This window comes from Hemiscyllium ocellatum, chromosome 21, assembly GCF_020745735.1.
Source record: "Hemiscyllium ocellatum isolate sHemOce1 chromosome 21, sHemOce1.pat.X.cur, whole genome shotgun sequence".
Classification (NCBI taxonomy): Eukaryota; Metazoa; Chordata; class Chondrichthyes; order Orectolobiformes; family Hemiscylliidae; genus Hemiscyllium; species Hemiscyllium ocellatum.
In genome coordinates, this window is record NC_083421.1 from 61,763,864 (window position 1) to 61,780,850 (window position 16,987).

The 16,987-nt window shown below is 54.2% G+C and overlaps 1 protein-coding gene across 1 annotated transcript in view; it reads right to left on the reverse strand.

The window, feature by feature from the left end:
* The window catches only part of LOC132825932 (laminin subunit gamma-3-like), a 112,370-nt gene that overhangs the window by 24,079 nt on the left and 71,304 nt on the right, over nt 1-16,987 (reverse strand). The window contains exons 14-19 of the mRNA XM_060841582.1: nt 14,329-14,577; nt 9,141-9,294; nt 7,234-7,376; nt 6,177-6,355; nt 2,784-2,922; nt 538-740 (exon numbers count right to left, since the gene is read on the reverse strand). Of these exons, the coding sequence (XP_060697565.1) occupies nt 538-740; nt 2,784-2,922; nt 6,177-6,355; nt 7,234-7,376; nt 9,141-9,294; nt 14,329-14,577 (1,067 nt within the window). The remainder of the gene's footprint in view (nt 1-537; nt 741-2,783; nt 2,923-6,176; nt 6,356-7,233; nt 7,377-9,140; nt 9,295-14,328; nt 14,578-16,987) is intronic.

The window sequence follows — 16,987 nt, forward strand, 5'->3', positions numbered from 1 at the left end:
AGAGCATGTGTAACTACCTGAATGCGAGGGTGGGAGAGGAAGGAGGGAGACCCTCCCCCACTCAGTGGTGATCGGGGAGTGGGGGAGTTTGAGGGTGAAGAGAAAGGGGATAGTGAGACAGTGGGTGGAGGGGAGTCTGCAGAGGAGAGGGGTTAGTATAAGGATCTGAGGGGGGCATGAAGGGACAGGGAGGGGAGGGGCATGGGGGCGGAAGTGTGTGCGCACATCACCCGTGCTAACCTGTGATGCCTCTTATAGTTGAAGAGGTTTGGCCACAGGGAGTGACATGGGCCTGAGAGAGAGAGAGAGAGCGAGAGCGAGAGCGAGAGCGAGAGAGAGAGAGAGAGAGAGCGAGAAAGAGCGAGAGAGAGCGAGAGGGAGTGAGAGCGAGGTAGTGAGAGCGAGCGAGAGAGCGAGCGAGAGAGCGAGACAACGAGAGGGAGAGATGATAAATTAAGAATGAGGAGAAATTCTGTGTGGTTTGAGACTGGGGATGGCCGTGTACTATTGGATAGCATGGTGTCAGGGTGACTGTACCTTGGTGTTGAGGATGTCTCTCGTTGCCTGGAGCTGGGTCAGGGTATTCTGGACAATCCTCTTGCTGGCAGCTACCACAATGCAGCGTTTCAGCTCACTGCCCTCACAGTCCAGACTGCGACTGATGTTACTCAGCTCCTGTCCAATTCGGGCCAGAGTCATCTCGACCTCACCCACGAGCTCCACAGAGTGAGCCCCAGACCCTGTGAAAAAAAACACAGCACCTTAGTTACTGTCCGTCCCTCACAGTTACTGCCTGTTACTGACCCTTCCCCATCACAGTTACTGCCTGTTACTGACACCCCCCTCACAGTTACTGCCTGTTACTGACCCTTCCCCATCACAGTTACTGCCTGTTACTGACCCTTCCCCCTCACAGTTACTGCCTGTTACTGACACCCCCCTCACAGTTACTGCCTGTTACTGACCAATCCCCTTCATAGTTCTTGCCTGTTACTGACCCCCCTCACAGTTACTGCCTGTTACTGACACCCCCCCACAGTTGTTGCCTGTTACTGACCAACCCTCTCAGTTACTGCCTGTCACTGACACCCCTCACAGTTACTGCCGGTTACTGACCCTTTCCCCATAACAGTTACTGCCTGTTACTGACTCCCCCCCTCACAGTTCCTGCCTGTTATTGACCCTTCCCCATCACAGTTACTGCCTGTTAGTGACACCCCCCCCCCTCACAGTTGTTGCCTGTTACTGACTGACCCTCTCAGTTACTGCCTGTCACTGACACCCCTCACAGTTACTGCCTGTTACAGACTCCCCCTCACAGTTACTGCCTGTTACTGACTCCTCCCTCACAGTTACTGCCTGTTACAGACTCCCCCTCACAGTTACTGCCTGTTACTGACTCCTCCCTCACAGTTACTGCCTGTTACTGAATCTCCCTCACAGTTACTGCCTGTTACTGAATCTCCCTCACAGTTACTGCCTGTTACTGACCGACCCCTCACAGTTACTGCCTGTTACTGACCGACCCCTCACAGTTACTGCCTGTTACTGACCCTCTCACTGACCTTCTCTTCTCCAATAGCGGTGACTCTGGAACAGCTTTCGACATTGTCCCGAATACTTTCTTGTGGCTCAGTGACCAGCTGATTAATCTGTGTGATTGGGAAGAGCATCCTAGAGGAGGGGACAAAGAGGGGGGGCAGAATAGGCAGGGGTGCCCAGAGCTTTGGGTCCAGGCATGGTCTCCAATGAGAGAAGGAATTCACTTGGGGATATCCCATTGGAAATCAGGATGGTCAGGAGCCCGAGATCCTGGGGGTTTGAGAGGCTTCAGAAGGTTCCGGAGACAGTGGATTATGCCACACAGGGATTGAAATAGAGGGATGAGAATGGGAGAAGCCAGCATTTGTTGACCGTCCCTAATTGCCCCTTGAGAAGGTGGGGGGGGGGAAGCTGCCTTCCTGAACCGCGGCAGTCCACGTGCTGTAGATAGACCCACAATGCCCTGAGGGAGGGAATTCCAGGATTTTGACCTTGACGGAAAGGCGATATATTTCCAAGTCAAGCCGGTGGGTGGTGCAGAGGGGGAGTGTTGTGTCCGGGTGTCCTCACCCTGGAACAATCTCATGGTGGTGTCACGGAGCTGCACATCACATGGTATAAGTAGCACAGTGTGGACAGAGTTAGAACATTCTAGAACTTGAGTGAGTTTGAAAGATACAGCAGGCCAGATTAAAACATGGGACGTGACGACAAGAAGATAGATTGGCCCTTACCTCATGTAATTGTGAAGCTGAGCTGGATATTTTTGTGATGACGATGCGGCGCAGTATTCAGTATTAATCCCCAATGTGCTCCAACAACCTGCACCCCTCACCCCGGGGCCCTCACTCTCCCTCTCCCTCAGGCCCCATTTGCACCCTAACCCCCTCAGTCCCTCACTCCCCCCCACCCCCATCCCTCACCCCCAGTCCTCACTCTCCCCACCCCTCCAGTCCCCCAGTCCCTCACTCCCCCCACCCCCAGTCCCTCACTCCCCCCAACCCTCCAGTCCCTCACTCCCCCCAACCCTCCAGTCCCTCACTCCCCCCAACCCCTGTCCCTCACTTCCCCCACCCCCAGGCCCTCACTCCCCCAATCCCTCAATACCCCCACCTCCAAAGTCCCTCACACACCCCTCACCCCAACCCCCAAATCTCCTTCACACACCCACACCCCCAATCCCCAATTCCCTCACTTCCCCCCCAACCCCCCCACCCGTGTTCCCTGAGGCCCTCACTCACCCTGCACGGCCTGTGCCTCCATGTCCTGTAGGGATGACTGGAGGTGATTGGTGTAGAGCTGGTACAGCTGCTCAGGGTCATGGCTGAACCTGGTCAGGGCCTCACCCAGCTCCCGGATCCGGTGTTTCAGCTGCTCCACCTGGGAAACGGGGGGGGGATGGGAGGGAGGGAGAGAGAGAGAGAGAGGGGGGAGACAGAGCGGGGGGAGACAGAGAGGGGGGAGACAGAGAGGGGGGAGACAGAGAGGGGGGAGACAGAGAGGGGGGAGACAGAGAGGGGGGAGACAGAGAGGGGGGAAAGAGGGGGGAAAGAGGGGGGAAGAGAGGGGGGGAGAGAGGGGGGGAGAGAGAGGGGGGGAGAGAGAGGGGGGGAGAGAGAGGGGGGGGAGAGGGGGGCGAGAGAGAGGGGGAGAGAGAGGGGGGAGAGAGAGAGAGGGGGGGAGAGAGAGGGGGGGAGAGAGAGGGGGGGAGAGAGGGGGGGGGAGAGAGGGGGGAGAGAGGGGGGGAGAGAGGGGGCGAGAGAGAGGGGGGAGAGAGAGGGGGGAGAGAGAGAGGGGGGAGAGAGAGGGGGGAGAGAGAGGGGGGAGAGAGAGAGGGGAAGAGAGAGAGGGGGGAAGAGAGAGGGGGGAGAGAGAGGGGGGAGAGAGAGGGGGGGAGAGAGGGGGGAGAGAGAGGGGGGAGAGAGAGGGGGGAGAGGGGGGGGGAGGGGGAGAGAGAGGGGGGAGAGAGAGGGGGGGGAGAGAGGGGGGAGAGAGGGGGAGGAGGGGGGGAGGGAGGGGGGGAGGGGGAGAGAGAGGGGGAGGAGAGAATGGGGGAAAATAATGTCTTGAGACTTGAGCATTCGGACACCAAACCCCTCCTCACGCGTGGGATTGGGGCAGAGACTATTCTCGACCTCAGCCGCGTCACTGAACGGTGGGCCCAAACCACACAGAGGGGTGGGAGGGGAGGGGAGGAGCATCATTAAAGATGGGAGACAGTGAAGAGGGTTCCCCAGGAAATGTTGGAGCTTCGAGCCCTGAGGACACGGCCTTTATTGATCAGAAAGGAGAGCAGGTCCATCCTGGTGGGTTCAGGGGCCGGAGGGAACTACAGAGAATACACAACAATGAGGAGGGGAGGGAGGTCCTCAACCACAAGGATGTGGCTTTGAACATCAGGAGCCAACGTAGATCAGTGAGCACTGTGTGTGGATGGGGGGGGATAACTAAAGATTTGAGAGGCAGAGTCTCAGACGTTGTGATGGTTATGAAGCTCCAGACCACACTCCAGGAGGCAATTAAAACGTAGATGAAGGTTTCTGCAGTCGATGAGCCGAGTGACCCGCAGCTAATTGCGGCTCTGACTCCAGCCCTCGGCGACCATCGCATGTACTCTCCTGTGAATAATCCTTTCCACCAGACCAATCCTCCATACCCAGCACCTGCTGCCCGTTCCTAACAGAGCGGCCATTTCAGAGGGTGGCTGTGTGTCAACCCCATCTGCTGTGGGTCTGGAATCACGTGGAGGCCAGACTGGGTAAGGACGGCAGATTTCCCTCCCTAAAGGGCAAGAGTGAACCTGATGGGGGCTTGTCAACAATAGATGGACAGGGGAGGTGATGACTGAAAGATATTATCTTTGGACTGTTAATCCAGAGACCCCTTCAGGGTAGATGGTGGAATTTGAATTCAATAAAATCTAGAATTAAGAATCTAATGGTGACTGTGAATCCATTGTTGATCGTCTGAAAATCCCATCTGGGTCACTAATGTCCTTTAGGGAAGAGAAATCTGCCATCCTTACCTGGTCTGGCCTATATGTGACTCCAGACCCACAGCAATGGGGTTGACTCTTAACTGCCCTCTGGGCGTTTAGGGATGGGTAATAAATACTGATCTAGGAAAAAGTGAGGACTGCAGATGCTGGAGATTAGAATTGAGAGTGTGGTGCTGGAAAAGCGCAGCAGGTCAGGCAGCATCCGAGGAACAGGAGAATTGATATTAATGGCATAAGTCATTCCTGATGAAGGACGTTTGCCTGAAACGTCGATTTTCCTGCTTCTCGGATGCTGCCTGACCTGCTGTGCTTTTCCAGCACCACACTCTCGACTCTAAATGCTGACTAGCCAACATTGCCCTCATCCCTTGAATGAATTATAAATAATAATAGTTTTGTGGTTACACCCAGCAACTCCCACATAGAATCCTGACAGTACGGCAGCAGGCCATTCGGCCCATCAAGTTCACACTGACACTCTACACAGCATCCCACCCAGATCCTCTCCTTTACCCTATCCCTGTAACCCTGCATTTCCCATGGCTAACGCACCTAGCCCACACATCTCTGGATACTAGGGGACAATTTCCAACGGCCAATCCATCCTAACCTGCACATCCCTGGACACTACGGGCAATTTAGTATGGACAATCCACTCGAATCTGCACATCTTTGTGACTGTGGGAGGAAACCAGAGCACCCAGAGGAAAACCACATGACACGGGGAGAACGTGCAAACTCCACACAGACAGTCACCCGAGGCAGGAATTGAACCCAGGTCCCTGGCGCTGTGAGGCAGCAATGCTAACCACTGAGCCACCGTGCCATCTCAAAGATGTTTTTATTTTTCTAATCCTCTCAGATCCCTGAAACACTGGACCTGTAAAACCCCCTCCATTGGCCAGGACTCTCCCGATCCAGCTCCTACAAGACTCACTGTCAACATCAGCTCCTCCAGTCTCTCCATTCAGCTCCTCATCACTCCCATCTTTTTACTCTCAGAATGAAAACAAAACGATCTGGAAACAGAAGCGGGAGCAGGCAGTCTGGAGTTGTTGTTAAGCTCAATGTGGGGTACGGGGGGGGCTGGGCAGTACCTCAACAGGAAGCGAGGGGCTCTCCCTCCGGCCTGTGCGAGGCCTCTCCCCCTCCGGCCTGTGTGTGTGGGGCCTCTCCCTCCGGCCTGTGTGTGTGGGGCCTCTCCCTTCGGCCTATGTCAGGGCTCTCCCTCCGGCCTGTGCAAGGCCTCTCCCTCCGGCCTGTGTGGGGGGGGCCTCTCCCTCCGGCCTGTGTGAGGGAGGCCTCTCCCTTCGGCCTATGTCAGGGCTCTCCCTCCGGCCTGTGTGAGGGGCCTCTCTCTCCCTCCGGCCTGTGTGAGGGGCCTCTCTCTCCCGCCGGCCTGTGTGAGGGGTCTCTCTCTCTCTCTCCCTTCGGCCTGTGTGAGGGGCCTCTCTCTCCCTCCGGCCTGTGTGAGGGGCCTCTCTCTCCCTCCGGCCTGTGTGAGGGGTCTCTCTCTCTCTCTCCCTCCGGCCTGTGTGAGGGGTCTCTCTCTCTCTCTCTCTCCCTCTCCCTCTGGCCTGTGTGAGGGGCCTCTCTCTCTCCCTCCGGCCTGTGTCTGGGGGCTCCATTCCTGTACCTCAAGTTGAACCAGGTTGTAGCAGGTCGGGCACAGCTGGCAGTGAAAGGTCGAAGCCTCGTAGTAATAATTCTCCTGGCACTGTTCACACTTCCTTCCCACGAAGCCAGTCTTACACAGACAGGAGCCGTCCCCCAGGCACTGCATCCCCACGGATCCCAGGGGAGAGCAGTCACACGCTGCAGGACAGAGAGAGAGAGAGAGAGACACTGAGGTAAGGGAGGCCGCTCTGGGAGCTGGGGGGGTCATTGACGAGGTGGAAGACTCCAATTAAACATGGTTTACCAGTGACCCATTCATGCCCTCGTCCCTCCTACCACAATGGGTCTTTCCCGCTCTCCTCCGTCATTGGGCCATCCCCCCACATGCATACACGCCCCCTTTCCCCTCACCCCTACTGGGCCTTGCCTGCACATTCCCCCCCACCAATGGATTCCCTCCCCTGCCCCACCATTGGACCTTCCCCACAGTTCCCCCCCCCACGCCCCCAAAATTTGGCCTTCCCAACGTGACCCCCATTGGATATCCCAAGGCAGCCCCCCTCCCCACATTGGATCTTCCCCACGACACCTCTTCACCCCCTCCCCAATTCCCTGCCCCCTCCTCACGGCCTGCTGCTGGTTAGAGCCTGGTGTAGAGTTTCGAAGCAAAATCCAATGAGAGCAGCCGGCACAACGCGGAGGCCGGAACCAAAATTCACAGGGAACTCTCAGTGGGGGGAGGGGTCGGGCACCAGAGAGACACCGAGAGGTCAGGCCCTGGCCCTGGCAGTAACCCCACCGGGGGTGGGAGAGGCTCCAGGCCAGAGGCTACCAGCTCAGACTGATGATGGGCCAGACCCTGACACGTCTCCACAATCCCCCCATCCCCAGGCTGGTCCCTGGGGGCGCTCCCCAGCTCCCAATCCCTCTGGAGTCAACCCTCTGGACAGCGGGGAGATCAACAGTGATGCCCCAGACAGTCAAACAGTCTCGGTTCAGCTGTGAGGAGTTGCTGGCTGAGCAGACCCCCACCAGTAACGGGAAAGGGAGGGTTAAACACCCGTTGGATTCATTACCTTGACAGCCCCACTCTGAGAGGTCAAAGTAACCCCGTTGGCATCGATCACATGCCCGGCCTCCAACACCAGGCCGGCAGTTACACTGCCCAGTCTGTCCCTGGCAGAAACTGTTCCGTGATCCCAGGGGGTGGCAGGCACAGCTGGAATAAAAACAGGAACATCCGTGAGAGAGAGACACACACACGGACAGGGAGGGAGAAAGGTGGAGGGGTGGGGAGGGGTGTGTGGGGAGGAGAGACACAGAGAGAGAGACAAAGACATAGAGGAGGAGAGAGAGAAAGACAGATAGACAAAGAGGGCGCGTCAGTATGTTCAAGACAGAGTTAGACACAGCTTTGATTAACAAAAGAGTTATGGGGTTATTGGATAAGATCAGCAGGAAAGGGGAGTTAAGGCAACAACCAGCCCTCGAAGGGCTGAAGGGCCTCTTATTCCTCCTCCTAATGTGGGGGAGACGTTGTCCCCGTGGTAATCACCCACACTCAGTAACAGCAGTGTGTACCATCCCCTCCCTCCCCCACCGACGCTCAGTAACAGCAGTGTGTACCATCCCCTCCCTCCCCCACCGACGCTCAGTAACAGCAGTGTGTACCATCCCTCCCTCCCCCCACCGACACTCAGTAACAGCAGTGTGTACCATCCCCTCCCTCCCCCCACCGACACTCAGTAACAGCAGTGTGTACCATCCCCTCCCTCCCCCCACTGACGCTCAGTAACAGCAGTGTGTACCATCCCCTCCCTCCCCCACCGACGCTCAATAACAGCAGTGTGTACCATCCCCTCCCTCCCCCCACCGACGCTCAGTAACAGCAGTGTGTACCATCCCCTCCCTCCCCCATCGGCGCTCAGTAACAGCAGTGTGTACCATCCCCTCCCTCCCCCCACCGACGCTCAGTAACAGCAGTGTGTACCATCCCCTCCCTCCCCCCACTGACACTCAGTAACAGCAGTGTGTACCATCCCCTCCCTCCCCCCACTGACGCTCAGTAACAGCAGTGTGTACCATCCCCTCCCTCCCCCACCGACGCTCAATAACAGCAGTGTGTACCATCCCCTCCCTCCCCTCACCGACGCTCAGTAACAGCAGTGTGTACCATCCCTTCCCTCCCCCACAGAAGCTCAGTAACAGCAGTGTGTACCATCCCCTCCCTCCCCCACCGATGTTCAGTAACAGCAGTGTGTACCATCCCCTCCCTCCCCCCACCGACGCTCAGTAACAGCAGTGTGTACTATCTACAAGATGCGCTGCAGAAATTCACCAAAGATCCCCAGGCAGCACCTTCCAAACCCACGCCCACTTCCATCTAGAAGGACAAAGGCAGCAGATACAAGGGAACACCACCCCTATAAGTTCCCCTCATAGACACTCCCCATCCTGACGTGGAAATACATCGCTATCCCTCAGTGTCGCTGGGTCAGAATCCTGGAATCCCCTCTCTAAGGGCATTGTGGGGCAACCCACAGCACATAGTCTGCAGTGGTTCAAGAAGGCAGCTCATCCCCCACCTTCTCAAGGGGCAACTAGGGATGGGCAATAAATACTGGGCCCAGCCAGCGATGCCCATGTCCCATGGATACAATAAAATAAACCTCTCAGCAAAGGAGGGGGTTCAACAGGGAGGGGGAGGGTTCACTTGGTGACAGAGATTGGGTGGCAAATAGAAAGGGTTGCAAATTTTTGGCATTGACACAAGATGGACAATCAGTTGAGTGTATCCAGTAATCTATCTATCTCCATGGTAACGTTGTCCCAATATCACAGAGATAGTTCATTGGTTGCTGCAAGGATCACTGAGAGGTGACCAATCGCCCACACACCACCCCATCCCCCCTCCAGTCCTCTTTTTGATTGGTTACCTGAAATCTCACTGACCTTCCCCCCAATCCTCTTTCCTATTGGTTACCTGAGGCACCCCACTGTGGGTCGCAAGTCATAGTAACCAGGCTCGCATCGGCTGCAATCTCGGCCAATCACGTGGGGCAGACACTCACACTGGCCACGCCCAGGGTCACAGGTCTGAAGCCCATTGGTTGAGCCAATGGGATCACAGGCGCATGCTGCAGACAAACATAAAGAACAAGAGAAGATGGAGATCCAGTGACTCTGAGTAACACATTGGAGCCATAACATCCAACTCACAGTGTGGCTAAAGACCATTCACACAGTGTTCCTGTCCCACACTGCTCTTCTCACCTCACCTCTGCCCTCAGGGCAGTGTTTAATACAGCTTTCACCCTGGAGAACATTAACACAACTGACTCTGATCATGGTGGCTCAGTGGTTAGCGCTGCCACCTCTCAGCGGCAGGGACCTGGGTTCGATTCCACCCTCGGGTGACTGTCGGTGTGACGTTTGCACGCTCTCCCCATGTCTGTGTGCACTCCTCCCATAGTCCAAAAGTGTGCAAGTTAGGGTGGATTGGCCACAGTGTCCAGGAATGTACAGGCTAGGTGGATTGGCCATGGGAAATGTGGTGTAATGGGGTCTGCTTGGGATGCTCTTCAGAGAGTGGGTTAGACTCAGTGGGCCAAATGGCCTGTTCCAGTGCCGTAGAGATTCTAATCTCACCATGAGCCAGTGAACTCCCACCTTCTCGCTGTGCTCCCTGAATTGCCGATTGGATTTATTTTTATAACTCTGTGCTTTCTCAATTTAAATTGAGACTATCATCAGCACCTTGAAACCCCCTTCAACAAACCAACAAAAACATTTCTAGAACAGGTGCCTGTCTCGTCCAGTGAATCAGATTGACTGAAATCCCATTCCAGTCAGTGTCGGGGTGGTTTGTGAATGGGGTGGGACTTGTATCCAGTCTGAAAGAATTGAACAGAACCAGAGGTGGTATATTTAATGTCACAATCAATCTGTTCACCAATATCCTGGGCAGGAGGTTTCCTACAACTCTGTGTGTGTGTGTGTGTGTGTGTGTGTGTGGGGGGGGGGGGGTTTAAAAGTAGATTGGCAGGGGTTTGGGAAGCTGAGCTACAGATCAGATGATGGAGTAGTTAGTGAACAGCCAGATACAGCGTGCAGCGAGTCTGTGGGGACGGATAGGCACTTGATAGGGCAACGTTACAGTCAGTGTGATGGGTTGATGTGTGACTATTCTAAAGGAACAAGTATCAGCAATAAAGGGAATAAACTCAGAGCATGGAGCAGTACTTGGAACTGTGTGTTGTGGTGTGGACCTGACAAAGGAGTTGCGAAGAGGATGGTCTTTACAGAAAGTGGATAGGGAATGGGGAGGGAAATGTATCTCTGGGGGTGGGGTCCGTTTTTAGGTGGCGGAAATGGCAGAGGATGATACGATGTGCACGGAGTTTGGTGAGGACTGGGGGTTCTGTTCTTATTGCAGTTGGAGTATGGAATGCAGATAGGGGTGGGGAGGGACAATGTATCACTGGTGGTGATACAGAATGTACATGGGGGTGGGGAAGGGACAATATGCAGCAAGGCTGACTAGAGGGAAGCCATATTGGATTTGGTGCTTGGTAACGAACCATGCCAGGTATCCAATCTCTCGGTGGGAGAGCATTTCGGTGATAGCGCTCACAACTCCCTGACCTTTACTATACCCACGGAGAGGGATAGGAGCAGATGGTATGGGAAAGCATTTAATTGGGGGAGGGGGAATTTCAATGCTATCAGGCAGGCCCTAAATTGGGAACAGATGTTCTGAGGGAAACACACAACAGAAATATGGAGGTTGTTTGGGGAGCACATGCTGATAGTGCTGGACAGGTTTGTCCCATTGAGGCAAGAAAGGGATGGTCAGGTGAAGGCACCTTGGGTGACAAGGGATGTGGAACATGTAGTCAAGAGGAAGGGAGCTTACTTAAGTTTGAGGGGGCAAGGATCAGACAGGGCTCTATAGGGTTACAAGGTAGCCAGGAGGGAACTGAAGAATGGACTTAGGAGAGCTAGAAGGGGGGGCATGAAAAAGGTCCACCAGGTAGGATTAAGGAAAACCCTAAGGCATTCTACACTTATGTGAGGAACAAGAGGATGGCTAGAGTGAGGGTAGGGCCAATCAGGGATAGTGGAGGGAACTTTGCCTGGAGTTGGAGGAGGTCCTTAATGAATACTTTGCTTCAGTATTCACTATGAAGAGGGACCTTGGTGTTTCTGAGGACAGAGTGAAACAGGCTGATATACTCAAATAGGTTGATGTTCAGGAGGAGGATGTGCTGAATACTTTGAAAAACATAATGATAGATAAATCCCCTTGGCCACACAGGATATACCCAAGGTTCCTACAGGAAGCGAGGGAAGAGATTGCTGCACCTTTGGTGAAGATCTTTGTGTCCTCACTGTCCACTGGAATGGTGCCTAATGATTGGAGGGTGGCAAATGTTATCCCCTTGTTCAAGAAAGGGAATAGGGATAATCCTGGGAATTACACCAGCCAGCCTTACATCAGTGGTGGGAAAAGTATTGGAGGGGATTCTGAGAGACAGGATGTATGATTATTGGGGAAAATCATAGTTTGATTAGAGATAGTCAGCATGGCTTTGTGAGGGGCAGGTCATACCTCACAAACCTGATTGAATTATTTGGGGATGTGACAAAACACATTGATGAAGGTAAAGCAGTGGATGTGGTGTACATGGGTTTTATCAGTGTATTTGATAAGGTTCCCCATGGTAGGCTCGGTCAGTAAGTAAGGAGGCACGAGACAGAGGGAAACCGGTCTGTCTGGATACAGAATTGACTGGCCCATAGAAGACAGAGGATGGACAGTATTCAGCCTGGAGCTCGGTGATCAGTGGTGTTTTCCACAGGGATCGGTTCTGGGACCTCTGCTCTTTGTGATTTTTATAAATGACTTGGACAGGGAAGTGGAAGGGTGGTTTAGTATGTTTGCCGATGACACAAAGGTTGCTGGAGTTGTGGATAGTGTGAGGGCTGTTGTAGTTTGCAATGGGACATTGATAAGATGTAGAACTGGGCTAAGTAGCAGATGGAGTTCAACCAGGAAAAGTGTGAAGTCATTCACTTTGGAAGGGTGAATTTGAATGCAGACTACAGGGCAACAGAGGGATCTTGGGGTCATGTCCACAGATCCTGCAATTTGCCACCCAAGTTGATAGGGTGGTGAGTAGGCGTATGGTGTGTTGGCTTTTATTAGGGGATTGAGTTTCAGAGCTGCAAGGTTATTCGCAGCTCTATAGAGCCCTGGTTAGACCACACTTGGAATGTTGTGTTCAGTTCTGGTCTCCTCATTATAGCAAAGATGTGGAAGCTTTAGAGAGGGTGCAGAGGAGATTTACCAGGATGCTGGCTGGACTGGAGAGCATGCCTTATGAAGAGAGGTTGAGGGAGCCAGAGCTTTTCTCATTGGAGCGAAGAAGGATGAGAGGTGACGTGATAGAGGTGTACGCAATATTGAGAAGTATAGATAGAGTGGACAGCCAAAGACTTTTTCCCGTGGCGGAAATGTCTGTCACAAGGGGCATAATTGTAAGGTAATTGGAGGAAGGTTTAGGGGAGATGTCAGATGTAGGTTCTTTACATACAGTGGTGGGTGCGTGGAATGCACTGCCAGTAGTGGTAGAGTCAGATGCATTAGGGACATTTAAGCAACTCTTGGATAGGCACATGGAAGATAGTACAATGTAGGGTATGTAGGTTAGTCTGATCTTAGTAGGATAAAAGGCCAGCACAACATCGAGGGCCGAAGGGCCTGTACTGTGCTGAACTGTTCTATGTTCAGCAATATTAAGACACACATTTGGAACGGTGGGGGTGGTCTTGAACCTGAGGCTCCTAGCCCAGAAGTAGAGACGCTACCACTGTGCCGCAAGAGCTAGTGCACAGATTTTAGTATTTGGTGCGTCAGGGAATGTTAAGCTCCTAATAACCAAAAAAGCTGTGGATCCACAAGCCGTCAGAAGATTGGCTCATTGCCTTTCATCTGCCCGAAAGTCATTTGCCCAGAAAAGAATAACGCATTCTTTCCAAATACTGAGGCCAATCTTCGGTGGCAGGATTGATCGGGAAAACCTTCCCAAATAACAGCATGATGTCCCAACTCAAAGATGGCTGTTGTGAGTGACTTTCTTCAGGAGCGTATTCTTTTTCTCTCATCATTCCACAGTGTCCGGTATCCCATCACCAAGTCCCCCTTTACTTACTTGAGACGTGTCCTGGACACTGAGAGGCCAGCTCTCAGAGGGAACAGAACCTCTGACACTCCTGTTTATATCTGTCAGCCAGGGCTCCCTGATTGGGGCTGTTAATCTGGTCCAGTCAGGCAACTCCTATTCTATGAGGTCCACCCGGCTGACCTATCATAACATCCACTTGAAACATGGCATTCTTGCATTGGTCCTGATGAATGCTAGAGGCGAATTTCTGACAACATTGCCTCTCTTTCATCACGATGAACAAACGTTATGTCATAGTTAGAAAGAGTCACAACAATATTGGAAGGATATTATTAAATTGGAAAGGATACAGAAAAGACTTACAAGGAGGTTGTCAGGGTTGGAGGGTTTGAGCTATAGGGAGAGGCTGGGACTGTTTTCCCTGGAGTGTCGGAGGCTGAGGGGTGACCTTATAGAGGTTTATAAAATGATGAGGGGCATGGATAGGATAAATAAACAAAGTCTTTTCCCTGGGGTCGGGGAGTCCAGAACTAGAGGGCATAGGTTTAGGGTGAGAGGGGAAAGATATAAAAAGAGACTTAAGGGGCAACTTTTTCACGCAGAGGGTGGTACGTGTATGGAATGAGCTGCCAGAGGAAGTGGTGGAGGCTGGTACAATTACAACATTTAAGAGGCATTTGGATGGGTATATGAATAGGAAGGGTTTGGAGGGACATGGGCCAGGTGCTGGCAAATGGGACTTGTTCAGTTTAGGTAACCTGGTCAGCATGGATGAGTTGGGCTGAACGGCCTGTTTCCATGCTGTCTGACTCAAATAACAGTTTGAACCTTGTTTAATGCACAGACACTCTCACTCTCACACTCAGGGAACAATACACTCATTGTTTCAATTCACAAGGATCTGGGCTAACACTTTGCAGCTACTGTAACTCGCTCCCTCGCCTGCAGAACATTCTAGAAGCCTCGTGTAAAGTCCTCACTCACGTTGGCACTTTCCAGCTGGGCTGGGGGCCAGAGCATTGCCATAGAATCCGTCCTCACACGTATCGCAGTAATGGCCCACTGTGTGGAACAAGCATTTCAGACACTGTCCTGTTACCGGATTGCAGTTCCCCACGGCGTTCGGATCGGTATTCCCGTTACACTGACACCGGCTGCATGGGCGGACATACCCCTGCCAAAGGCCCAGTGGGTCACCATAGAAACCATCGTCACACGTTTCACAACGCATGCCTGGGGAGGGAGGGAGAGAGGGAGAGACAGAGGGAGAGTGACATAGAGTCAGGGACAGAGAGAGGAAGTGTGAAAGAGAGTAAGAGAGAGCTCATCCGAAAAAGTGAGCACAGGAAAGAGAGGGAGCAAGAGAAATAGAGAGAGAGAGAGAGGGAGAGAAAGAGAAAAGATGTGCCAGAGAGACAGAAAGAGAGAAAGTGAGAAAGAGAGAGAAAGAGAAAAGAAGTGCCAGAGAGAGTGTGAGAAAGAGAGAGAGAGAAAGAGAAAGTAAGTGCCAGAGAGAGAGAAAGAGAGAGACAGAGAGAGAGAGAGAGACACAGAAAGAGAGAGTGTGAGAGAGAGAAAGAGAGAGTGTGAGAAAGAGAGAGAGACAGACAGACAGAGAAAAACACAAAGATAAAGAATCAGATAGGGAATAAGTGACAGAGGTAGAGAGTGAGAGAGAGAGCATGCAAGTGATTGACAGAGACAGACAGGGAAGGGGGAGGTGGGGGGGGGGGGGGGAGAAGATCAGGAGAATGATTAAAACATTAAATGAAAATCACCAGGGCACCAACTCAGAAAAGTCAGTTTTAAATCTGAGAAGTTCCCAACAATCAATGAGAGAATAATTTCAGGATTTTACAGTTTAACAAAGGATCAGCCAATCTCCAGGAATTCAGGTGTAATTCCAGGTCACTGTGTAAACAACTCTAGGGGTAACATCAGAGACATTTCATTGCTTTAACAACTGGTTCTTTCATTTCCCGTGAAGCAGGTGAAGGGTCGCAGTCCCTGGACACTGATTGGTTCCTTAACCTCGGTTTACGTGTGCGTTGGGGAAGGGGAAGGAAAGGGGGTAGGGAGAGGGGGGAGGGGGAAAGGGGGTAGGGAGAGGGGGGAGGGGGAAGGGGGGTAGGGAGAGGGGGGAGGGGGGAGGGGGGAAGGGGGTAGGGAGAGGGGGGAAGGGGGAAAGGGGGTAGGGAGAGGGGGGAGGGGGGAAGGGGGTAGGGAGAGGGGGGAAGGGGGTAGGGAGAGGGGGGAAGGGGGTAGGGAGAGGGGGGAGGGGGGAAGGGGGTAGGGAGAGGGGGGAGGGGGGAAGGGGGTAGGGAGAGGGGGGAGAGGGGGGAGGGGGGAAGGGGGTAGGGAGAGGGGGGAAGGGGGAAAGGGGGTAGGGAGAGGGGGGAGGGGGAAAGGGGGTAGGGAGAGGGGGGAGGGGGAAGGGGGGTAGGGAGAGGGGGGAGGGGGAAAGGGGGTAGGGAGAGGGGGGAGGGGGAAGGGGGGTAGGGAGAGGGGGGAGGGGGAAGGGGGTAGGGAGAGGGGGGGGGGGGGGGAGGGGGGAAGGGGGTAGGGAGAGGGGGGAGGGGGGAAGGGGGTAGGGAGAGGGGGGAGGGGGAGGGGGGTAGGGAGAGGGGGGAAGGGGGTAGGGAGAGGGGGAGGGGGGAGGGGGGAAGGGGGTAGGGAGAGGGGGGAGGGGGGAAGGGGGTAGGGAGAGGGGGGAAGGGGGAAAGGGGGTAGGGAGAGGGGGGAGGGGGAAAGGGGGTAGGGAGAGGGGGGAAGGGGGTAGGGAGAGGGGGAGGGGGGAGGGGGGAAGGGGGTAGGGAGAGGGGGGAGGGGGGAAGGGGGTAGGGAGAGGGGGGAAGGGGGAAAGGGGGTAGGGAGAGGGGGGAGGGGGAAAGGGGGTAGGGAGAGGGGGGAGGGGGGAAGGGGGTAGGGAGAGGGGGAAGGGGGGTAGGGAGAGGGGGGAGGGGGAAGGGGGGAAGGGAGAGGGGGGAGGGGGGAAGGGGGGAAGGGAGAGGGGGGAGGGGGGAAGGGGGTAGGGAGAGGGGGGAGGGGGAAGGGAGAGGGGGGAGGGGGGAAGGGGGGAAGGGAGAGGGGGGAGGGGGGAAGGGGGTAGGGAGAGGGGGGAGGGGGAAGGGGGTAGGGAGAGGGGGAAGGGGAAAACTGGAAGGGAGGAAGGAGGGAGCAGGATGAGGTAATCCAGTTCACCGGGTCAGGAATATGGCCCATGGTCACTAACCTCCTGATCACCCAACAGTATCCCTGAGACCGCTCAGTCCCTCTAGTGGGTTTACTCAGATTGTGTCCACTCAGTCATTTACTCCGCCTCACTGAATTCGATCCAGAAACCTAAAGCCAGTAATAACTGGAAGCTGAATCCGAGTGTGGATCATGCTCTGTTTTTAAATCGGGATCAGATCCTGCTCCTTCATTCTCAGGATGTCCCCCACCCCGCTCCGATAAACCTTCTGAGAGCCTTTTTCCTCAGATGGTGATGGCTAGGACGAGGGGACATAGCTGTAAACTGAGGGGTGATAGGACAGATTATGTCAGAGGGAGTTCCTTTACTCTGAGAGTAGTAGGGTATGGAACGTGCTGCCTACAACAGTAGCAGACTCGCCAACTTTAAGGGCATTTAAATAGTCATTGG